General features: G+C 41.7%; 1 protein-coding gene across 1 annotated transcript; it reads right to left on the bottom strand.

The window, feature by feature from the left end:
- Positions 1–560: 560 nt before the first annotated feature.
- On the bottom strand, positions 561–6,417 carry LOC142938667 (fructose-bisphosphate aldolase A-like). The gene is made up of 8 exons (XM_076081985.1): positions 6,305–6,417; positions 4,964–5,080; positions 4,277–4,543; positions 3,574–3,734; positions 3,277–3,360; positions 1,837–2,011; positions 1,546–1,745; positions 561–1,436 (listed from the first exon to the last, which is right to left on the bottom strand). Exons 2-8 carry the CDS (start codon positions 5,073–5,075, stop codon positions 1,344–1,346), a joined length of 1,092 nt encoding a protein of 363 aa, XP_075938100.1. The 5' UTR covers positions 5,076–5,080; positions 6,305–6,417; the 3' UTR covers positions 561–1,343.
- Positions 6,418–25,139: the final 18,722 nt, after the last annotated feature.

Genomic DNA, 25,139 nt, shown 5'->3' with positions numbered 1-25,139 from the left:
TGACGGGAGGGTATAAAGGCCTTACGGTTTCCTCAGAGAGTTGAAGAAATTCTGCAGTCCAGCAAACTGCTTTCTTCCCGTGATTCATGTCCAATAAAGAATTCTGAAAAATTGATCTTCGACTCCAACCTCATCTGTGACCAGTCTGTTCAAAGAAAATCAACCACCACAATGCATAGTTGCTATAGCAACTCACTGCTATTGTATTTGATATAGCCTGCAGTAGCTGCCAGGAGAATATTGTGAGTACCGTCGGCAGGTGTGACATGTGAACTGTTCAGTCACTGGAAGAGGATTTCTTTGAAACGTCACTGCAGTTGGTTGTAAAAAGACATGAATTATCCTAGGGGCGAGATTGATAAAGTGCTTTTGTCGATAGTTGACCGGACACACGAGGTATATTGTTCCAGTGGTGTTTCTGAATTCTTCCCTCAGCAGTGTGTGTGATATGGTGCTGAACTGAAAATCTATTAAATGTCCAGCAAAGAAGGTTCAGGGTAGAGCTGCACTGTCTCGTTCCACTGTGGATAAATACATGTACACAAAGTGACAGGACACCGTTGGTTATTGAATATTTTAATTTGAATGTCTTTCCAGTGTATACACTAATACTGTATATTCATTACACCGTCCTCTACAGAGTGTCCTCCAGCAGTTCAGTAGAATAATGAAGGCACATGTACGAAAGACAAATTCACAAACTGAGGACAACTCTGTCTCTCTGTGGGGTTTAAGTGCACAAACAAAATAAAGTGACACAGCACACTAAGTCAGGCAGTACAGTAGGGCCTAGTCCTAAACCCTGACCCCCCCCACAGACTTAACTGATGTCACCTGGTGAGAGGCTTCAAGGGCTCAAAATGTTATAAAGAGGAATGGGACAAGACTTTGCAGCGACGGAGAACATGTTACATACAGTTGTGGGTATAAGACTTTATATATATATTCTGTGTAGGTTCCTTTGAGCGAAATGCTCTCAGTGAATTTAGTTCCCCCCGGTAAGCAGGGATGCAGAAAATAATGTCTGCTCGAGAGCCAAACATTGGGCAGCCTTCAACCCTCACAGACCTACTGGGAACACACCTCAAGGTCAGAGTGTGGAGATTAGGATTGGGCCCAACACCGACGTTACAAGTGCAAAGTCAAGCTCAAAGGGAGGATAGAGCTAAAGTATCCGTACTGGGCTTTTGGGTATTGTAGTATTCTAATGGTTTTCTATCTAGGAACTCATTGGGCTCTCATCACTAATGGGATGATACTGAATGGTTAATCTGTGTGACTGAGGATGTGGTGGAAAGGTGTGGAGTGACTGGGTAGAGTGGAGATGAAGTGCCTGGCTGACTTCAGTAGGCGTGGTCGGCCACAAACAGAGACTCCTGAGCTGCTCCCTTCTCTCCAGAGGACTCGTACTTCCCCAGAGCTGCCTTGCTATTATTCTGTGGAGAAACACAAAGCAGAAGGATTCCTTCAAACATGGGTTTGAATCCGCCATCCCCTAAACCACACCTGGGTCTCTCTACTCTGTTTCCTCCTCCTCCTCCTCACCAGGGCTCTCTTGACGTACTCCTCCTGGCAGGCCTTGCCGTTCTCCTTCTTGCCTCCCCAAGCCTTCAGTGCGGAGGCCTGCAGGGCCCGGCCGAAGGAGAAGGTGAGGGCCCAGGGCCTGTGCAGGGGGCACTGGTTGATGGCGTTCAGGTTGATGGTGGCCTCCGCCTCACTCTGACCGCCTGACAGGAAGGTCACACCTGGGGAGGAGAATGCACAGGAGGAAGGTCAGGTATAAACCAGGTATACTTGTGATAAGTATGTGTGCAGATAGCTACGTGTCCATCTCACCTGGCACCGCGGGGGGCACAGTGCGGCGCAGGGCGGTGACAGTTGCCATGGCGATCTCCTGAGGGACGTACTTCTTAGGGCAGGAGTGGCCGGCAGTCACCATGTTGGGTTTGAGCAGCGTGCCCTCCAGATAGACGTGGTGGTCAGACAGGGCTTTGTAGACCGCTGCCAACACCTGACACAGTTCATAAACACAGTCAGAGATGTGACAGCAGGACGGTGTCTCACGCACGCACGCACGCACGCGCACACACACACACACACACACACACACACACACACACACACACACACACACACACACACACACACACACACACACACACACACACACACACACACACACACACACACACACACACACACACACACACACACACACACACACACACACACACAGTTGACTAACAGTACTGTTTCTAGGATGTTGTATTTATGTTATACCCAAGCAGATTTAGCCGCGTGGCTGAAGAGACAACAGAAATATCTCAACAAGTGTCGGATGGATTGCTATTAAATATAGTACAGATATTCGTGCTCCCCAGAGGATGAGTAGGGTGCTTTAGTCCGTTTGGCTAGTCTGAAGTCGGGACTTTGTGTATTGGCCACTGCTGTGTAGAGATCAGACACCAGTGTTGAATCAATAAGCTGGATGTCTCACTGTGTGAAGAGACTGTGTAAGGCAACATCAGACGAGACTAAAAAAAGGATTTCCTAACTTTGTAAGACAAAATGTCATAAATAAATGCATAGATATAAATGTGCTGAATTGTTATTTATGAACATAATGGTATCTGATAGCAGCTGATCTACTTGAGTCACAATCGGCATCGTTTCATATGCAGTCTGGTTGGGTGTCACAGGGTTCACAAGTTTCTTTTCTTTGACTCGGCCGGCACTGATCTAGTGAGCACACCAAGCCTTCTCCTCCAGTTCATCTCCAATGAACTTTAGTCCGCATATTCTGTCTGTCCTCATCCAGTCAGTCCTCTGTCCTATGTTGACCTGTCCTTACCTGTGTCCATGTGAACTACAGCCTGAACAAACCTCACCAGAGTTCCATTCAAACGCTCTCCCTGTTGACCAGTAAAAGTGCCCTGACTGACTTTGGTGATCCCCTCTAGAGACTCCATAACACATCAAATAGCAGCTATTGGAGAGATTTCCATGAATATTGGTAAATAGATATGACTGTCTCTCTACCTTCAGTAGGTTCATGCTGCCACAGAAGAAGCAGAAGACATGACATGATCAGACACGATCAAAACAACTCAAATCAAAGTGAAAATATGCACCACGTTAGCAGATTGCGGCTCTCTTTATTTTCTGAGAAAATGCCAAATTGAGGGTGATGCTGACATGTTCCTGCACTATACCTCTATGACAGACTAATATCTCAGACCAGTTACCCATCTGTTCCAGCTGACCACCATCACCCACCTTCTCAGTCACATACTGGCAGCGCTGCAGGTCGTGGTCACCGTCTGGAAGAATCTCAGGCTCCACGATGGGCACGATGCCATGCTGAGGGGGGAGGGGCAGAGAACAGAACAACCACCGTCATGACGACAGAGACAATAGCACTTCCTGTCCTGGGCTGGTGACTTGTGTACCAACTGTCAGGAGCCTGATGGGCCAACTGTGTACCGAGTTGTGTAACGGCTGCTTGTGTTGCATCTCTGCACTGACAGAAGCGTACGTCTGAGTGTAAACGTGTGTCCTGTCTGAGTCTCTCACCATCTGGCAGATGCTGGCGTAGCGGGCCAGCACGTTGGCGTTCTCCATGATGGCCAGCTGGGACGGGGTGGTGGAGGTGATCTTCAACACACATCGCCACTTGGCAAAGTCAGCGCCGTCCTTCTTGTACTGAGCACAGCGCTCGTAGAGCCCGTCCAGACCTGACAGAGACACAGAGGAACACTCCTCAGTTCAGCTCCATCACTGCACAGCAGCAGGTCCTCTCCAGAGCACTCTCTAGTTATTGTATCGCAAATGACAAATGCATGAAGTCTTACAGAATCCTACTGTTCATTAGTATCTTCTGTGTGGCTTAGGGTGAATGGGATGTTGCCTATAATTTCTATTTATATCATATGAGGTCATTTGAACTATTTATTGATATTATTATTAATATCATTTTGTTGTTATTGATTTTTTTGTGTTGTATAAAGATCAGCTCTTTGCACCTTGCTTATTACTGATTTTTGATCCAATATAATAAACACAGCTTGATAAACTCAGACATGAGATTGATTCAATCTGCTCACTTGTTCTAATGTTGAGCTATTTTGCAGAAACTAAGCACTGAGCTGTATACGCCCTTCTGTGTGTGTCATACATGAGTTCATGCTCATGTTGATGGTCATCTTCACATGCTGACGCCCAGCAGTACTCAGCAAGCTTTTGTTCCAGAACCACAGCTCTGTTTGGTTCTCTGTACCTTGAGTGGTGGTCTCTCCATTGGTGCCAGCGAGGGGAACCACACCCTTGTCCACCTTGATGCCCACCACCATGCCCTTCTCTTTGACCAGCTGGGGGAAGAGCTTGCCGTCGTCCGTCTTCTGATAGAGCGTCTCGTGGAAGAAGATGACACCGCCGATGCAGGGGTTGACCCGGTTGTCGGCGGTGAAGAGGAGCTGGCGGTAGAGCCTCCTGTTCTCCTCCGTGTTCTCAGCATTGATGCCCTGGAAGCGCTTGGCCATGCTGCCTGGAGGAGTTTAAAACACATGGCCATTTAGCAGTCAGGGAGGCCGGACACTCTCAACTTACATTTTGGTAAGTGAGCGTGAATGATATCGGGACCCAGGAGGGGGGGGGGAATCATGGAGACATAAGATATGTAGTAGGACATTGTTATAAAATAAACAGTCAGTGCTCTCTAGTCAACTGATGAGCATGCTGATGTATCAGGTATCAGGGTCTATAAGGTGTCTGTTAGTGTGGAGAGAAATAGAGGACAGAATACATTGTATGCACTTTAGTATTTTTAGCAGTTATATATTTCAAAAACATCCTACTGTCTTTAATATCACACCAGCAGAGAGACATGCAGGCTGTTGAGTGGTGTGTTACTGTGGAGGTTCTGTGTGCTAACAGGATGCCGAGTCATCCGTCGCTGCAGTCGTACCTGTGGACTCATCAGCTGCCAGGATGCCTTTTCCAGCAGCTACGATCTTCTGAGCGATACCACTGAGCTCCTTCTTCTGCTCAGCGCTCAGGAAGGGATACGCGTGAGTCATGGTGACTGGGATGGAGACCAGGAGGGAAGAGAGATATTAATGTTGACTTATTTCTTAATAACTCCAGAAGTCAGTCGAACGAAAACAGAAGGAGATTGTGCAGTCTTACTAAACCCAACCCCAACATGTCGACACCATTTCCTCCACATCTGAGAAGGAAGTATTCAGAGAGGCCCAGGACGCATTCTTTCTTTCTTTAAAAACTTTTGTCATGTCCCAAAGTTTCCCTGTAAGGTCTACGAGCTATTCACCATGACGAGTTTAACTCTAGTGAGAGAAATACTTCTATTTATTCATTTACATAGTATCTTTCTTTATCTTTCTCCCCTAAATATAATAGCGTTGCTATTTTAGTGTACACTCTGGTTTATTCACGAGTATATATTTATGTATTTCACCCTCTATATGTTTAATGATGAAAACCAAAACAGAAGAGCAGAACCCCACAAACATATCTGAATAAAATACTGATGATCATCACAGTAGTAATAGAAATACAATAAGGAAAAGCACTTCCTCACATGGCTTCGTTTCAGTTATTGTTGGAGGATGAAAGTTGTTAGATAATCCAGTGTTAGTTTAGTGAATATAAACTTTCCTCTTCATGAATCACATCACGACCCTTTGAAGGGCCCGGCGCCCAGGTTTGAAGCCCCTATCTATCTAAACTAGCTGCGACACAGTCTCAGTTCAGATGAGTAGTGTTTGCTGATAGAAGCTACTTTCATTGAAGTAGGCTCGTGAATGCATGAAGTGGAGTATTTCCTTGTATTACCACTAGTACTTGGTATTAGTATCTCAGGAGGATACTTTAAAGTGAATAGAGTGAAGCTAGCGGTCACATTACAGATACACACATACAGGACTGCTGCTGGCTTTGAGCAATTCTTACCAATTTTTCCGACGGTATTTTCCGGCTTGTGTTTTATAGTAAAGTATAAATATTAGTATTAATACAGTAGTAACGTTAATAGAATGTAGTAGCTTCTCGTGACGACACTTCCGCGTCCTTGCCACCCAGCTGAAGGACTTTTACTGGGAGTTCCCAAACACAAATGGCCTCCAGAAAACTCCAGGAAAACCCTTCATTTGTATTTATCCTCTATTGTGGAAACCTTAAAACAACAGTAACGTGCTGGACTAATGAGCTCCATATGAGAAAATACGAGCAGAGCTGTCATCTGCTGAGCGAATGTTTGAAATGATTGGATGGAGAAAATCAAACTCACCAGCTTGTTGGTCGTGCAGCGTTAGGAAACAGCGGAGAGATGCAGGAAGCTGCTGTCGTAAAAAGGACACAGATGGAGACTCTACAGGGGCGGGACCTCAGCGGAGATTGTCCAATCAGAGCTCAGCTCGCAACAGGAATGACGCGTTGACTCCGGTGATGCTGAACTTTGGGTGTTTGTTAACCCTCAGTGATGTCTTACGGTTCACAGGTTGATCAAACATCCTGCTACACAGCTCTACGGACGTCTTCTTATTGAGTCACATATTACTGAACCAGGTCCTCAGATTTAGGTCTGCTGTTCCAGTAACCACCTCCATGACCAAAACCAAACCAAATCCATGTTTCACATAACCCCGATACAAATATTGGGGGCGATTACAGAAAGTATGGTTAAAGAGCAGCTCAGTTTGGTACAAATACATCGGAGGTTTTTGTCTTATTCACTTCTAGAAAAAAAAACTACATTTAATGATCAGATGTTGTCAGTTGTTGCCTTTTGAGGTGAGGGTTCCCAGCTGGAGACGTTTTGTACTGTTACATCACCCAGAATCATGCTATGATTTATTTCACAAGCTGACATGGAAGACTTTAAATGAACAGACTGCAGTTGTTGCTTTGACTTCTGCCTGTGTGTTTTCATCTGCATTCTAAATTACAAAGGAAGGGCTTGTTGCCTGTGAGACAGCGCAGAGGCCCTAAAAAAACTGGCTGGCATCTCTGGGCGTACGTGAGGATCCTCACATGCACGATGCTACATGACTCGAGCATCATCACACTGAGGAAATCCCACTGCTGCAGAGCTAGTATAATGTCTCTAATCACTTATACAGCTACTTTGATCTGACACCAGCTCATGGCTGGAGGTGAAGCTGGATGTACAGTATGATGTGAATATGTAAATATGTGATCTCTCCATCTCCATCACAGGTTGTGCTTCTGGCCTTCAAGCATAAAGAATAACTTCATTCACTGGCTCATGCTTTTGCCATACTGATGATGTGTCCAGCTGTCTCAGTAGAGTGACAAAATCACTTCCCATCTGTCATATGAGTATCACTGGCTGGATAAGGACTCAGTTACACAACCTCAGTGCTGCTTTTTCTATTCAGGCTGAAGAGACCAGGGTTCAGTGCAGTAAGGTAGTTACAACAGACCCCACTGCATACTATGGGAGGCTGCAGTTATAAAGCACACACACACACACTAACACACACACATACCGTCGTATTGTTTCGTCACATGATCAAATAAAGATTATATAGAAAAAATGTAAACGTTTTAGGCACCTCTAAACTGGTAATAGTTCACATGATCTCAATGCAGAACATGTCTCATGTAATTGCTGGTTCAGAGGCTTCTCCAGTGATTCACTGTTGCTCTTGCATAAGGGGGGAAGGGTAGTTTGTCTCTATGTGCTCTGTGAAGAAGACTGGCAATCTGCAACCGGCCTCTCGCCCATATGCGAGCCACATTTCGCACCTGTATTTAAAAATCCATTGATTAATGAATTGAACCTTACAGGATGAGTTTAAATTGAAACAGAGGGAATTAATGAGAAGAAGAGAAGTTGAGTTAAAGTTCACAGTTCTCTTTAGCGTGGACATCTTGTTTATAAATGTTGATAAAACAGACGCACAAATCTAACAAGAATAAAAGTTAACAGCAATAACCAATCTAAAAAAGAGAAGTAAATTACAGTAAGTTAACTGTAACATACGTGCATCATATCATTTAACGCGTCACACACACACACGGACAATACAGGTGGAGTCAGATCGAGAGATTTTTGTCCTCCATTGTTGGAACCAATATGAAGCTGGAACAACCCCTTTTGCGTCCTCCAAAAACTGGACAAAATATTAGTGAACCGTGAAAACAAAATGTTTTTTTTTCTTTTTCTTTTGTATTATTTATTTTAATACTGTAATCCAACCTTATTTGCCCCTGTCACGGGACATAATGAGGACTCAAATGCAGACAGTCAGAGTAGTGAACAAAAGGGTTTTAATAACTCACGAAACAAAAACAGGTAATCCAAGGACGAGACAAGGGGGGAAATCCGGCAGGACAAGGCAGGGCAAAAACAGGGCAGACAGACTGGGAAACCGGGAACAGGACGAGCAAAACGGGCGGGTAGGTAGAAAACAAACAATGATCTGGCAGTGAGTGAGTGAAAGACAGGGGTTTAAATAGTGACTAGAACAGGTGAGGAGAGTTGTGCTGATGAGGGAGAGTGTGACTGGCAGGTGCACTGAATGAACTGATTAGGGACAAGTGAAGGAAGTGAGGAGCTACAGAAAACTACACACAAAACACCCAAGGCAAAGCCTGATTGTGACAGCCCCGCCCTCTCTCGCTCTCTCTTTGTCTTTCTCACACACACCCACATACCCACACACGCACGCACGCACACACATGCACAGCGTGCTCTGGGGCCCATGGTACTACTACTACTACTACTACTACTGCCACTGATCCAGCCATCTGTTGGACTCCTCCATCACTGTTGATAAAACCATACTGAGTTCTGCTAAGACTCACAGGACTCTTGGGGTAACTACACCTACTGCTGATCTGCAAATTCTCAGCTTTGAGCTAAAAAAGCAATCGTCCAGTGAAAGCCTTTCTTACCAGATACTTTCTCTATTGACTTTTATTCATGTCTCATCTGGCCAAAAAGACGGCTGCTCTCCTCACTGCTAGCAACAATAAATTCTCCTGCAAACTCCTTAAACTGCTCAGAAGGAACGCAGAACTCTGGTACTGTTTGCAGAAGATTACCTGGACCACCTGACTCGTAGAGGTACCAGCAAGGCAAGAAATATTCTAATATTGTCTTCATCATTTCATTTTTCAAGTCTCTCTGAACATTGTCTCCACGACGGTCCAGTTTAGAGAAGATCTGAGTTGATAGAACTGTTGATATGGTCATCTGATGGGGTGGCACTGCAATCAGAGGGTTCCTGGTTGGATCCGCTACTCCTCCAGAGGGAGTGTCAAAGTGTCCTCGAGCAGGATACTGAACCCCTAACTGCTGCTGATTAAGAAGATTTAGTTGGAAATCAGAAGAATAGGATAATGATCAGAAACAATATTAACTTTTATTTTGAAATTTAAGCCTCACCTCCAGCTTCAGAGCCTGTGGCATGAATGGCCTCACACGCCTTTTATGTGTGTGTGTGTGTGTGTGTGTGTGTGTGTGTATCAGAGTACTAAACAAACTAAAAAGCCACGTAGAACTGAGGGGAACTTCAGCAATCATCTGTGGGTTCACCACTACAAGCAACACCTTTCACATTATGCACATATTATACACATAGTCATGTGATTCATTGCTGATATATCTAATATTGTTCAGCTTTAAGTACCTATGCTTTTATTAGCTTCTCATTTATTTTTACTGAACAAGACATCCCACACTCTGATCCACAGTAATTTGCTGCAGACCTCAAGACCCTGAACAAGAGAAATACCTCAGAAAATGTGTGTGTGTGTGTGTGTGTGTGGTGTGTGGTGTGGACAGATGGATCCTGTGTGTGATGCTATAGAGCTGTACCACTTGGTGGCAGTGCCTGACTGTACTCTGGGAAGCACTAACAACACCTTCTCGACTGACATCTTGGAGAATAACTGGCCTCACCACATCAGACGGATTAGTTTGAAATCTTCAATTGAATTGGCGTAAACCTTTGAAGTGATCCCTTAAAATCATTTCCTACATATGTTTTGGACCTTTTAAAAAACATCCTCAATTGAACTGCGCAGCATCATTAACTAGATATACGTAGGAAGACGTCAAATATGAACCCTGTAAATTCACAATAATTTGGTCTAAGTGAGTTAGAAATACTTTACTAGTCTCATTCCTTGTATGTGCAACATACTCTGGAAAATAAACGGTTCTCATAAAGGACAGCAGTCCAGTCCTAACCATTCGTACAGTACTGAAATGACTCCAACAGACGAAGAGTATCAGGGTGAGTAACATTTTGTTTATTGCTGGTTATCAGTTTTCTTTGATTCAAGGGTTCACTGGATCACGCAAGAATATTCAGCTTTTCAGGCTTCAAGTTTGTGTCCAGCCAGCAAGTGGCCGGACCAATCAGCGTCCTGTGTGGAGCTACTTGCAGCAAAGGGCATGACTTTGGTGTGTGTGACGACACAGAGAGGCGACTGTTTGTTCAGAACAATTATGGTTGCTCCTAAAGTGGTTAGCATAGCTGCTGCAATGGTATCAGTTTGTATCAGAACTGCAGAGTGTTTCTACATTGAAAGAAGAGCTAAGAACAGCACTAAAGACTCTCATTGGAAAGATTTGTTGAGACAGGTGTTGCCAAGCATGTTTGGTTGTGCCTGTATGGTTGATGCCATGCTGCTTTGCCTCTAAGGTAAAGAAACTCCACTCTCTGCAACAACACAGGCACGTGCAAGCACCAGAGCAGGACACAACTTCTCACTGGAACAAAGTCCGGTGTCATTCCCAGGACCTCGGGATCTGATACGATGCACAAAGGGACCCTTTACCGTCTGTGAGACACACTGGCTTTCAAGTAAAATTCCAATGTAAACCCCTCTGCTGCAGAATGGATGGGTCAAACAAACACAAAGACTGATCACATGAGAATATGTTTAAAGTGATTTATTGATCGGTCCTAGTTTTGTTTGGAATGACAATAAACATGGCACTTTGATTATAATTAATAGTGTCTTACAAGCTTATTTCATCATATCAGAGGTAAAGCTTCCATACATTCAGCTTATTATCTTTATTATTATTATTTCAAAGTAGCCTACCGCTTGGTAAATTAGTTCTTTGAATAACTGGTTATAGATCTATGACCACACATACTTTCAGTTTAGTTACAGGTTAGAGCATTAATATTATTATAATAAATATATAATATAATAAATACTAAAGCTCAGAAACCTGAAGATGGTCATACACATTGTTGCTGTGCTCATAATTAACATCACACTAACTGTGTCATGATCCATGTTATTTACCCAGTAAGATTAACAGAAGCCTGTAAATGGCTGCTATGCTGGTGGACCATGACTACCAGGGATTACCCAAAATCCTGCATCTTCTTTATCCAAAAACATCGAGGCAAATTGTCTTATTATATCCTTTATGGACATTAAAGTTTGTCATGGAGTTCCATAAAGGTTCTGTGCTATTCAATGAAAATATCATTGTTACCCAGATGATACCCAATGATATCCATTGATTAAGCCATACGAAACCAACAAGTTTGCTAAACTTCAAGCAGCCTTGAGGACATAAAAACCTGGATGACCTGTCTGTATCAAACTGCAGCTGAAAGAAAAAGGCTAAAACATATTCATACACGCCATTAGAATACATGGTAAAATGGTAAATGGACTGTACAAAGTTATACTTGCATCATAATAGTGTTAGAATTTACCATTACTCATTCTTACTACATGAAGGTTGAACGCATTATAATACAAGTCATTGTAACCTCCATATTGTAGCTGTTTGGCTCCGTGCTGTCTGTGAGCCAGTCACTGTGAATGGTAAATGGACTGTACTTGTTTCTCTCTTTTCTAGTCTTCTGACCACTCAAAGCTCTTTAACACTACATGTCATCATTCACCCATTCATACTCTGATGACAGGAGCTACCATGTTAGGTACCACCTGCCCATCAGGACCAACTAACATTCATACAACATTCACACACAGTAGGCACAGCTACGGGAGCAACGTGGGGTTAAGTGTCTTGCCCAAGGACACATCGACATGGACTAGCAGAGCCGGGATCAAACCGCCGATCCTCTGATAGAAGGACGACCTGCTCTACCACTGAGCCACAGTCGTCCCATCTGCAACACATTCATTGAACAGAATACACACGTGTAATGACAGTCACCATAGGTGCTCTAGATGAAGCAGTGGTATTTTAAATCTATTCATTTAAACATTCACACAGTCTGCGGTTTCTTGCCAGCTGTCCTTTCTGTATTTGTCAGTTTAAACTGTTACTTTCAGCCTGAATTATGTGTGTGACTTCTTCGTACTTATGTAATATAATAGTCTTCTCTTTGTTTGTAAAATATGCCGCTCAGCTAACAGCAGACTGGTCCATGTTGTGACTGGTCAGATGCCCCTTTATGTGAAGGCCCTCACAGACAGATTAAAAACCCTGGTTGATTTAACAAGTTGATAACCAGCTTCTTAGAAGCGCTTAGCAGGTTGTTAGGGTTAGTTAAGCCAGATAACCTAACGATACCCTGGGTATGTTGAGCTCTCTTTGTACAGGACCCAGCTCTCCGTAGCCTGTGTGTTTTCACACAGGACACGAACACCGCTCTCCTGTGTTTGTTCCACTGTTTCGACTCTTACCTGGCAGTGCATATAGTAAGAAAATGCTCCACATTCACCAGGTTTGACATTGAAGTGATAATTCAATAATATTATATACATTATTCTGTAAATAATGCATATGCTGAAATGGACTGTTTTGCATAATGTGTATACTTTAACTTATGTATATGTTGAGGCTACTTTTGTACTTTTACTTAAGTAATATTTTGAAAGCAGGACTTTGATGCACTTGAGATGTTTTGGACAGCTCACAGAGAACAACAGAGACGGAATAGTCTGATTTCTCTGGCTGCCCTCCACTTTGTTTTGTTTGTCAGTTGCTGGATGTTTACTGACTTTAACACACCTACCAATTACAATTATGCCTTTTCCGGAAGAATCTTTAGTTTACCAGAAGGACAATGACTGGCCTAAATCATCACTTTAATTTGATACATTCTGCTGGTTTTACAGGTTTTAATAGCTTATTGTTATCATGCTGTTTAGCTAAATGAACAATCAGTCCTTCTAATCTCTAATCTACTAGTTTGACCCCTGTGAGTGAATTCTGGTCCCTTGGAAAACACTTTTCCCATTTCACAAGTCATCATTCACCCATTCACACACTGATGACAGTGGCTGCCTTGCAAAGTGCCAAATGCTCATCAGGATCTAAACTAATGCTCATTCACTCACACACTGGTGGGACAGCCTTCAGGAGCAATTTGGGGTTCAGTATCTTGCCCAAGGACACTTCAACATGCAAGCTGGTGGAGCCGGGAAGCGCTGATCCTCCAACTAGTGGACGGGTTAGGGGTTCGGGACTCTACCTGAGCCACATATCAGCTATATACTGATCTGAATGATTGCATATTTGAATGAGTTTGCCTGCCTGATTCTAAATATGTAGTGAATTATTGTGGAGGAGAATTCAGCATCCAATGCGTTAAACAGTGACGCCAAGTACATGACAGGTTGGGAAGAGAAGGTATTTGTTCCTGTGCTCTCAGTATTGAGATTGTATATGCTAAACTACTGGTCTCACTTCTAGCATGGCCAGGAGCAAATCATAGCTAAGTGGTTGAAGTGGCATGGCTCACCTAGATGCACCTCTTCTAGAAACGACCAAAATAAGCCTTTCAAAGAGTTCAAGCATATCAAAAAGTGAACAGTCAAGTTCCTGACTGAGCAAGAGCACTCAAATCCATGTTTCTGGTAATAGATGACTCTGTTATTAACTATTATCACTTCAAGAGATTACAGATAAAGAGGAGAATAAGGGACAAAGGGAGGAGCCTTCAAGACAGAATAGATTAAAAGAGCCTGACAGTGAAAAGAGAGACAAACACAAGGAAACAGGGGAATGATGTCATGCCAGCTTCTGTCAAATGCTTTCAGTGTCACAGATTGGAAAAGAAAGACTGACTGACAACAGATAGGGAGAAAAATGAGGAGAAGAAGAAAAGGACTGGCAGAGGAGGACAGAGAAAGAGAGACAAGTGAAATGACTACAATGATGTCGAACAATAGACTGGAGTGACAGTCAAAGTGAGTCAGGTGTCTGACGCTCTGTCTTAAGCATGGCAGAGTGACTCACTTGTCTTTCATTATCTTTAAGATTGATAGAATTTATTGTCCTCTGTTAGAGGAAAGTTGTATCCACAGCCTGTACACACATAAGAACAATTAAGGAGCATTAATCATGAAAAAACCAGCCACAAGGAACACAATACAATCAGAAGGCACAAGAACATGAGTCCATTGAGTGTTATTGCTACAGTTTGTTGAGGGCAGTGAAGGCAGAGGGCGCAAAGCTCTTTGAACAGATCCGAGATCGGTAACACTTTATAATAACTACACGCTATGAAGCATTGGTTAAGTATGAGTAAACACTTAATTCATCATTTATTGTTCCTACATTAACACTCATTAGTATGCAATTCATAACAACAGTTATAAATGTTCTATTCTTGAATAATAAGCTTGTCTATTATGAAATGATGGACTTGTCTCTGTTCTTGTCTTGTTAGACCTTAGTGCTCCATTGATCATTACTTCCTGTTACAGAGACTAGAACATTTGATTGGCATTAAAGGAACCACACTAAGCTGGTTTAAGTCCTATTTATCAGATCGATCTCAGTTTGTAAACGATGAAACCTCGATGAACACCAACGTTAGTCATGATGTTCCACAAGGTTCTGTGCTTGGACCAATTTTATTCACCTTATATATGCTTCCTTTAGGCAATATTATCAGAAAACACTCCATAAACTTTCATTGTTATGCAGATGATACTCAATTATATCTATCGATCAAACCAGATGAAACCAACCAGCTCACTAAATTGCAAGTATGTCTTAAGGACATAAAAACCTGGATGACCTGCAACTTCCTGATGTTAAACTCAGACACAACTGAAGTTATTCTACTAGGCCCAGAACACCTCAGAAATCAGTTATCTAATGATATAGTTTCTCTAGATGGCATTGCTCTGGCATCCAGCAGCACCGTAAAGAATCTCTGAGTTACCTTTGATCAGGATTTGTCCTTTAACTCTCAGATAAAACACATTTCTAGGACTGCCTTTTTTCACCAATGTAACATTTCAAAAATCAGGCACATCCTGTCTCAAAGCGATGTAGAGAAACTAGTTCATGCATTTGTTACTTCTAGACTAGATTACTGCAATTCCTTATTATCAGGCTGATCTAATAAGTCTCTGAAATCTCTCCAGTTGATCCAGAATGCTGCAGCTCGTGTACTAACAAAAACTAAGTAAAGAGATCATATTACTCCTGTATTAGCTTCTCTGCACTGGCTCCCTGTAAATCTACACTATAATGTAAAATCCTCCTCCTCACCTACAAAGCCCTCATTGGTCAGGCACTATCATATCTTAAAGAGCTTATAATACCATATTATCCTACAATACAACCTTTTTCAAGTAAAAGCCTAGGAGACGAGGCAAATGGCTGTTCAACAACAAGAAAAGCGATATTTTCCGCTATTTTCACCGCAGTCTCACGGTACATTCTACTCAACCACAGTGCGCTGCTTAAGCTAGCAGCAAATCATCGTAAAATAAGCTAAAGCTAAAGCTGTCTGTATCTAGCCTACCTGTTCAGCATAGAGTTTGTAACATAGTTTACATTAAAACATGGCAAATTCTTGTAAACTCAGCTACCGGCTGAGACGGCAGCTGCTCCTCTCTACCGGCGGTACCTGCATGCAGCTAATCGTGAAACGCGACTCAGTATTTTGATTTCAGTGATATTTGTTATTGTATTGACATTTTAGATTTGTGTCCGGTAAGAAATGACTACATTTATACAGACTGTCTGCGGTAAACACTACTGTTGCTGCTCTAGAAACTGTTTGTTTAGTTATGTTTGAAATATTCTTCAGTTGTCATCCTGTACTGAATTCATTCTTTTTAAATGAATATATTTTTTTATATAGCAATTCCTTAGTTATGAAAAAGAGATGTTTACGAGAGGATTGTTCATGTTTGCAAATTTAGACAGAACTACCAGGAGCCATAACAATGGCATGTGATTTTTTAATTGAAAGGTGAAAGTTATCCTTACAAAACTACACTTACACTATATAGAGGGCCTTTAGTAGTTCATACTACACCATTGATGATTGTGTTACAGGTCCCAGCATGAATGGGCCTGATCACAGATTTTGTGCCTGAGAAAAACAGGAAATAAATGAAACAGGCAAACGCTGTGGCTTCTCGCTTCAGTGTCCTCTCAAGCTATATTTATTTTTACACTTCTTTAAGTGAAAACAGTCTTCTGTATATGTTTCTCCATTTCAAAACACAGGAAAAATACATTAAGTTGTAATAAACAAAATAACAAAGGTTACACTACTATTATTACATGTTTGATCAACATATCTGTTGTCTCTTGAGCGTGTGACGCACACAAAATGTATGGTCACATTTTTGTTATTAGATTCATATTTGAACGAATTTCTGTGATTTGCCTATCATAATTAAACTTCCTTTAGAAGTGTATTTTTATCTATGCCCAGTAGGTGGCACTGGAGCGCTGTCGATCTGCCTCGCGACCAGAGATTTGTAGGTGCGCGTTCAGCGTCTTCTCATAGCTTGAGAGGACACTGAAGCAAGAAGCCACAGCGTTTGCCTGTTTCATTTATTTCCTGTTTTTCTCAGGTTAGTAACATGAAAAGTGCACAAAAGACACATGAATTCAGGACCAATGTGTACGTAACATTTGTATAGAGTATTTTGTGTTTTTTATGTAGTTGTTTGATCGCTACTGACTGTTAAGACTGACTGTTGAGTGCTAGCTAAGCTGATAGTAGCCCTGTGTTACATCCCTTGTTTTTATCTGGCTCCTACACAATGAACTTTTTCTTTATGATGAAATGAATCGACTCTTTATGTTCTGTTAGGTCGATCCATACTAAATATGTTAATTAATGTGACTGTAATATGTATATAAGTGTTGTGAATGTTTGTTAGCATTTGTTAGCTGTTCGCTGTACTGGTGACGCACCGCCGCCATTTGGAAGAGTGTCTGTCTCACGTACGCCACAGTGGCTGTGGGCATATTGCCAAAGTGCAGTTAGGAGGGGTTTTAGCCCAAGAGACAACAGATATGTTGATCAAACATGTAATAATAGTAGTGTAACCTTTGTTATTTTGTTTATTACAACTTAATGTATTTTTCCTGTGTTTTGAAATGGACAAACATATACAGAAGACTGTTTTCACTTAAAGAAGTGAAAACAGTCTTCTGTATATGTTTCTCCACACACACACACTGTACTGTGGATGCATCATACTTAACCACAGAGTTAGATTGTCTGGATGTGAACATTATCTTCTGCTTTAGTCCAATTGTCCTGTATAAAAACTGCTGAGGTGTCTCATGTTCATGTTGTTTTGCACACATCAGTTCTTGAAACAGCTCTGTGCTGCCCCTCTCACCAAGATGAGATTGGAGGAAACTTTTCAGCTCTGTGACAGTCATTTCTTCTTTGTTTGTGAGCATATCTCTGAAGTTTCCAGGTTTGATTACACGCAGGACTCCTCTGATGATCTCATTCTCTGTGTGTCGCTCCCTCAGTCCCTCATCTACTTGTTTGCAGATACTGTTATAGCTCATATCTGATGCAGTGTCCCCGATCTGCCCTCCATGTATTTTAAATTCCCTACGCTGTAGCAGTGGGAGATCCCTTAAGGCTATCATAGTTTCACCTGCATGGGTGGGCTGTTCTGTTCTGAGGTATGTAGTGAGGTGAGTGATCAATGTGTAGCCTACTGGTTTGGGTGGGCTGTTTCTCGGTGTTGGAGTTAGGTAAGCACGGGGGTGAGTGGACTGTGTTTAGCCTACTGGGCTGATTACAGTCCCTGAAACTAGGCAGCTGCTTGTCTGCAGTGTGTGTGGTCAGTGGGACATTTAACTGGAGGAGTTTGTTGTAAATCTCCTCATAACTGGACAGCAACTTCTGCATATCAAGCTCATTGGTATCAATATTAGCAGTGGCTGTATCAGTTCGTGTGTGTGCCCCATGTGTGTCAGTGTTCACTCCAGTCACTTCATTTAGCATTAATCCAGAATACTCATTAGCTGTAGCTCTGTCAGTGTGCAATAAATGCATCATGGTCGGTGTGTTAATCTTCACCTCAGTATTCAACTGTTGAGTCTCTGGTCTCTCGCTATGGTCTTCAATAATCTGATCTACTTTATCTTTCAGGTCCAATAACCATGACATACCCTCATCTTCTAACATCAATAGGGAGTTGCTAGACATATAAGCAGACAAATATTCAAAACAACTCTCCTCGTCATTTTCGTCCAACTTATCTGATTCAAGCTCATCAACTGGTCCAATGCTTTGAGTGAGCTCGAAGATCTCTTCAGATGTCAGGTTGTGGAGTCCTTTCTTTACTGTCCAAACAAGTCTCTTTCTCTCGTTGTCAGACATGCTGCACGTTGTCGACACCCTGGGACTGTTGAGTTGCGCTCTCTTGGCTTGGATCCCACTCTGCTGGTTCCCTCACCCTGGCAGTCGCACACTCTTAGTACCCCTCGCTCTGGCAACGTGTCGTCACTCTGGCCCACGGTTCATGGATCACTGGATCAGCAGTTGTCGGATCCCCATTCACTGCCGATCCCGGACGAGCCCCCAAAGATCTGTTACAGGTCCCAGCATGAATGGGCCTGATCACAGATTTTGTGCCTGAGAAAAACAGGAAATAAATGAAACAGGCAAACGCTGTGGCTTCTCGCTTCAGTGTCCTCTCAAGCTATATTTATTTTTACACTTAAAGAAGTGAAAACAGTCTTCAAACCTAAGTAATCAAACCTGGAAACTTCAGAGATATGCTCACAAACAAAGAAGAAATGACTGTCACAGAGCTGAAAAGTTTCCTCCAATCTCATCTTGGTGAGAGGGGCAGCACAGAGCTGTTTCAAGAACTGATGTGTGCAAAACAACATGAACATGAGACACCTCAGCAGTTTTTATACAGGACAATTGGACTAAAGCAGAAGATAATGTTCACATCCAGACAATCTAACTCTGTGGTTAAGTATGATGCATCCACAGTACAGTGTGTGTGTGTGGAGAAACATATACAGAAGACTGTTTTCACTTCTTTAAGTGAAAACAGTCTTCTGTTTGTCCATTTCAAAACACAGGAAAAATACATTAAGTTGTAATAAACAAAATAACAAAGGTTACACTACTATTATTACATGTTTGATCAACATATCTGTTGTCTCTTGGGCTAAAACCCCTCCTAACTGCACTTTGGCAATATGCCCACAGCCACTGTGGCGTACGTGAGACAGACACTCTTCCAAATGGCGGCGGTGCGTCACCAGTACAGCGAACAGCTAACAAATGCTAACAAACATTCACAACACTTATATACATATTACAGTCACATTAATTAACATATTTAGTATGGATCGACCTAACAGAACATAAAGAGTCGATTCATTTCATCATAAAGAAAAAGTTCATTGTGTAGGAGCCAGATAAAAACAAGGGATGTAACACAGGGCTACTATCAGCTTAGCTAGCACTCAACAGTCAGTCTTAACAGTCAGTAGCGATCAAACAACTACATAAAAAACACAAAATACTCTATACAAATGTTACGTACACATTGGTCCTGAATTCATGTGTCTTTTGTGCACTTTTCATGTTACTAACCTGAGAAAAACAGGAAATAAATGAAACAGGCAAACGCTGTGGCTTCTCGCTTCAGTGTCCTCTCAAGCTATGAGAAGACGCTGAACGCGCACCTACAAATCTCTGGTCGCGAGGCAGATCGACAGCGCTCCAGTGCCACCTACTGGGCATAGATAAAAATACACTTCTAAAGGAAGTTTAATTATGATAGGCAAATCACAGAAATTCGTTCAAATATGAATCTAATAACAAAAATGTGACCATACATTTTGTGTGCGTCACAATTGCATTTACAAATGTTGGCATGAACCAAGATTAAGATAGTAAAAGCAGACTGTTATTGTTACAAAAATGTATTTGACCAAGACTTTACTGCAGTTATAACTGCAGTAAACACTGCTGCAGTATATTGCAGCAGTGTTTAGTGAATCGCCTTTTATATGCTACATTTACAGTATCCAACCTGTATGTTTCAATGACTTTTAAATTCATATCAATATTAGGCATGGTGCATTGCAGAACACAGTAGTGGTGTGTCATAGATTTAAAAAAAACTGTACAAATGCAAAGTGGCAATGCCACTTCCCCTCGCCAAATCATTGCTCATCTGTAGCCCAGACTCTTGTTGTGTATATATAATGTATGTATGGTGATATCCTCCAATAACCTTCCTTGTAATGCATGCTCACAGGATGGATCATCTAAGTGTCTTCCTGAGACAGAGAAATGTTCCTGAGGAAACAATAGAGACCCTGGAGCATGAGAAGGTACTTAACTGCAACTATCAACTGTACTTTTCATAGACACTTGTTATTGCTTCTCAATTATTGTTTCTGAAAATATACATACGCTTTGTTGTTTTTCTGTTTCATTAAACTGTAGATAACTAAATATGATCAGAAATTATGAGGTTATCTAATCAGGATTGCTGTTTTTTTCTTAATTCCATTGTCCTTGTTTAGATTGATGCCGGTGTAACCTCTGTGAGATGTCTCCTGGCTAAATGAATCTCCTGGAGCTGGTCAGGCTTGTGGTAACAGCAGGTTTATTCCACATCTGCATTTATGACAAAGGACAACATAGAAGAATGGGTCATCTTGCGGACAACTGCGCATGCTCTGTCTTTCAGTAAATCCTCCGTTGCGTTCAGGATTACCCATTTTGAAATACACTAACACAGTGGTGACATTGATACAGTGATCGTATAGTGGGTTTAATTTCATGTAAATAAAATAGCCGAAATAGAACATAAATTGTCTCTTAAATGTATGAGGAGAATTACAAAAGTATATATAACCAAAAATATATTTATACAGATTTCTCACACTGAACTGTTACCTTTTTCATTTTATAATAACAATTCTATAACTGAGTAAACATGTAGACTGTAGAAAACACTCCATTAGCATGTTTAAAATAGTATCACACTCTATAGAACATACTGTAACATACCTGCATTTATGACAAAGGACAACATAGAATAATGGGTCATCTTGTGGACAACTGCGCATGCTCTGTCTAGAAAGACGGCATCAAGTTAGTGTTAGCTAACGTTAGCTGTATTGGAGACATTTTTACTAGCAATAAAACACATAAAAAACGTAAAGTTAACTTAATAAAAACATGGCGAATATTATCTAAGACACATAATATTCAACAAAATAAAGCCAGCTCAACCGTTATGTACTTTTAAAGTTAGTTATCATTATATTGTCCACGGACATTCACGGACCCGTTACCTTTCAGTAAATCCTCCGTTGCGTTCAGGATTACCATAGTCCTTTGCGTCTACCATTCAGTGCAGGTACACATTTACAACAGCAGGTGGCGTACTTTTCCCATTTAGCGGGATTTAACCTGAACCTCTTCAACTATGTTACACCGGCACCATACAGCTGATGACAGATGAAGGATTAAAGACTTATTTGCCATCATATGGTGATCGCCTAGCAGTGTTAGGAAAAAAGCCACAACAACACTCGAAAATCAAAGCTTTTTGAGTCCCTGAAACACAAATTGGCCAAAAGACCTTGTGATGAAGGGGCAGCAGCAAAAACCAAGGGGAGCACTCACAACCATCTCAGAAAATAAATGCTCTGAGGACAATTAGACAAATAGAACTAGGATGGATGCATTATGATGATGAAAAAGAGGCTTTCAAGCAAGTGAGAAAAGCGATGGACAATCCACACAGTCACAGCGCGGGTTTGGCTCCATCTCTGGAGAGACAAGAGAGCTCTCAGAATCAGACCTCCACTCCTTCTCTCAGTGTTGCTACAGCCCCACCATCTGCTACATTTGAAACAGTCAACCCTGATGTGATATTTCTTGGAAGTACTACAAGCAATGACAATTTTGACTTTGCACTATATTCCACACCGGGTAGGAGTGAGGATGTTTTTGAGAGTAGCAACATTGTTTTTGTAGGAGACTTTTCTGAAAATGAGCAACAGAATTTGGACAATACCCTGCCTGTTTCACCACAAACCATGCCATCCAGTGAGAGAGTGAAGAGAATATTGGTTGTTCACAGAGGGCAGGTACTGCCAGAGCTCAGGTTACATTACACATGATGGACTTCAAGATATTGACATCAAAATTCAGCTTGTACCGCCAGATGGAACACCTGAGATGTGATATGATGATGGAGGAGTTGTGAGAGATTGTCTTTCAGAATTCTGGAGTGAATTCTACGACCAATGCGCAACGTGAAATGCTCTTAAAGTGCCTTTTCTAAGGCAAGATTTTGGGCAGCAGCAGTGGGAGAGTGTAGGTTGAATAATTGCTTTTGGCTGGGCGAGGGAGAAATATCTTCCTTTGAGGATCGCGCCTGTCATATCAGAGCAAGCTGCCTTTGGATATGCGAAGAGCGATGTAGTGGAGAATTTCGTCAAATACATGCCTGAGTCTGAGCGTACAGTGTTTGAATCATGGAGATCAGATTTTAACAATGTTGACCAAGAAGAATTAATTGAGATCCTAGATAACCACAGCTGCAGAAGGATACCAACAGCCAGCAATGTCAATAACATCCTCCAGGAGCTTGCCCACAAAAGGTTTGTCCAAAAGCCTGCCTATGTCATTGAACAATGGGCAAAAATACTCATCACCACCGGGCACAGCCTTCAGGACCTCACAAGTGTATACGAAACCCTGCAACCAACTGTAAGAAAGGTTGTGAAGTCTCTCACCTTCCCAGAGACAATGAATGTCCAGCAGAAGGACATTCAGAAGTACCTCACCACATATTTGAGGAATGCTGATACGCAGCATCTGTGTTTGTTCCTCAGGTTCTGCACAGGGTCAGATCTATTCCTGGGGGAAAAAATTATTATTGACTTTACTCAGATTCAAGGTTTCCAGAGAAGACTTGTGGCTGTGTGCTGGAGCTATCAGTCCATTATGACTGCTACCCTGACTTCAGCTCTGAGATGAACAAGGTGTTGGAGTCTAATGTGTGGTTATTGGACATAGTGTAATCTAGTCCAGGGAGTATGTGTGTGTTTATGGTATTCACACACATACAATGTAAAATCTTGTTAGTTCCTTATATAATGTCAGTGACCAAGGGTCCTCATGTAAAACCTTGCATAAGATTGTAATAGTTCAAAAAATAGCTCTAAATACAAACTGTCCTGTTTGTTACTAGATCATTTGTTAAGGATAACACCACAGGACATCATAGCATCACGCTAGTGGAGATCAAGGAGGGCAAATATGTAACTTGTGTTGGCACTTTTAGGTATCAAGGTCTATGGAAACAATGCTTTTAGCTTTTTTTTGTTTTGTTTTTGAGCTAAGCAATTGGTATGTAAAGTTAATACTACAAAAGTAACAATTTGTCTGGCATTAGTTAATGTCACTTAAGTTTAAGGCTTAATCCCATTGTGAAGGACATCTATGGCAGACTGATCATTGTCAGATTTGTTCTACAAATACATGCCTAAAGTAAGTGGTGTAAACATCTAATATCAAAAGTAAAATAATTAACAATTCTACAATTGCTCAGTGTTCTCTTGCTCTGGGAGAATGTAAGTAATTGTGATGAAAAGAGCACGATGGCAAAAATCACTGATCTGTTCTCAGGGTTGGTCACTCAAATCAACAATTCTGTGTAGGAATCTATCGGCTACATCGTCAGAAATATCCAGTTACACACCTACAGCAGCATCCTCATCATTTTCTCATTAGAATATACACTACAGTACACAGCCGAATAATATGTTTTGTTGACACATAAAGGCATAAAGGGAAGATAGAAATATGTGTGAGAATAATCTTTACAGAAATACCTTTGGCTGGTACTGTTAAGTCTTGTTCTTTTACGGTTAAAGTTTTGAAAAATGTATTACTGTACTGTTACAGTATGGTGCCAACTTTTACAGATGCATCTTTGTGTAGCCAGTACTGTGTAGTCATGTTCTTTTATTTACAAAATAAATCTTTGGCTGGTACTGTTAAGTCATATTCTTTTATTGTCAAAGTTTTAAAAAATGTAGTACAGTTACCATATGGTGCATACTTTTACAGATGCATCTATATGTAGCTGCCTGGGTTATGCCTATGATGTTCATTTTGTGGTCTTGGCATTTTCAACTAAGAAGCAGGAGGCAGCACTGGTCTTCACTTTTGATCTGGTTAAATATATCAAAAGTAACAAAATCATCAGCTGCTGGTGTGTGTTTGTGTGTCTGCTTGGCTCCCCAGCGCTGTCATTTGGAAAGAATTAGAATCTGCGTGCGTGAGCACACACACGCAGATACACTGAACACATACAAACCCCAAATGACACACAGGTAGAAGATGCAATCCCAACAAAAAAAAATTAATAATCGGGAATGATTTGATGAGCTGTGTCTACCTTAATCTGTTAAATTGACGTACAGGGCATGCGGAAGACGATCCGTCGCTCCACGCAAGATAACGACAGTGCGCAGCTACGCATATGCGCATTTTACCAGGTGCAACCTGTAATGGTAATTTTTTACGTAGTATATATTTCTACTTACTTAGTATATCTTTTTACTCAGTAAATTGTATTCATGCATAGGTCATTTTGCTCTGAACTTTCTTGAACTTCACCACCGTGTCTCTGTTGTACAGAAGAAGAGTTCTCCCTTGCCTGCTCCTAAGATAACTAACTGTGTTGTATGAGAATGTTCCACCACCAAGGCCGTCAAGCCGCTTGTTTTGAGACCAAAAGTCTGAGACCGAAATGTCTGTAACATTGGCCATCGGCCCCCACCTTTGCTCATTCTGTATAAAGAAAGTGCGTTCACTTTTTTCTTGGTTCTTCCTCACTGAGACTGTACGCATTCTGTTGTG

This window comes from Anarhichas minor, unplaced genomic scaffold (genome assembly GCF_050575085.1).
Source record: "Anarhichas minor isolate MPS153535 unplaced genomic scaffold, ASM5057508v1 ptg000007l, whole genome shotgun sequence".
NCBI lineage: Eukaryota > Metazoa > Chordata > Actinopteri > Perciformes > Anarhichadidae > Anarhichas > Anarhichas minor.
The sequence above is the reverse complement of the archived record's forward strand: the minus strand, read 5'-3'. Positions and strand labels throughout refer to the sequence as shown.

What these genes read in the sequence shown, in the direction of transcription:
- LOC142938667 (XM_076081985.1), bottom strand. Translation starts at nt 5,075, where the DNA reads ATGACTCACGCGTATCCCTTCCTGAGCGCTGAGCAGAAGAAGGAGCTC. An exon ending in GGCAGCTGATGAGTCCACAG is followed by an intron (nt 4,544 to 4,963) that starts GTACGACTGCAG and finishes AAACTCCTCCAG; the next exon opens with GCAGCATGGCCAAGCGCTTC. An exon ending in TGTGCCCCCCGCGGTGCCAG is followed by an intron (nt 1,746 to 1,836) that starts GTGAGATGGACA and finishes TCTCCTCCCCAG; the next exon opens with GTGTGACCTTCCTGTCAGGC.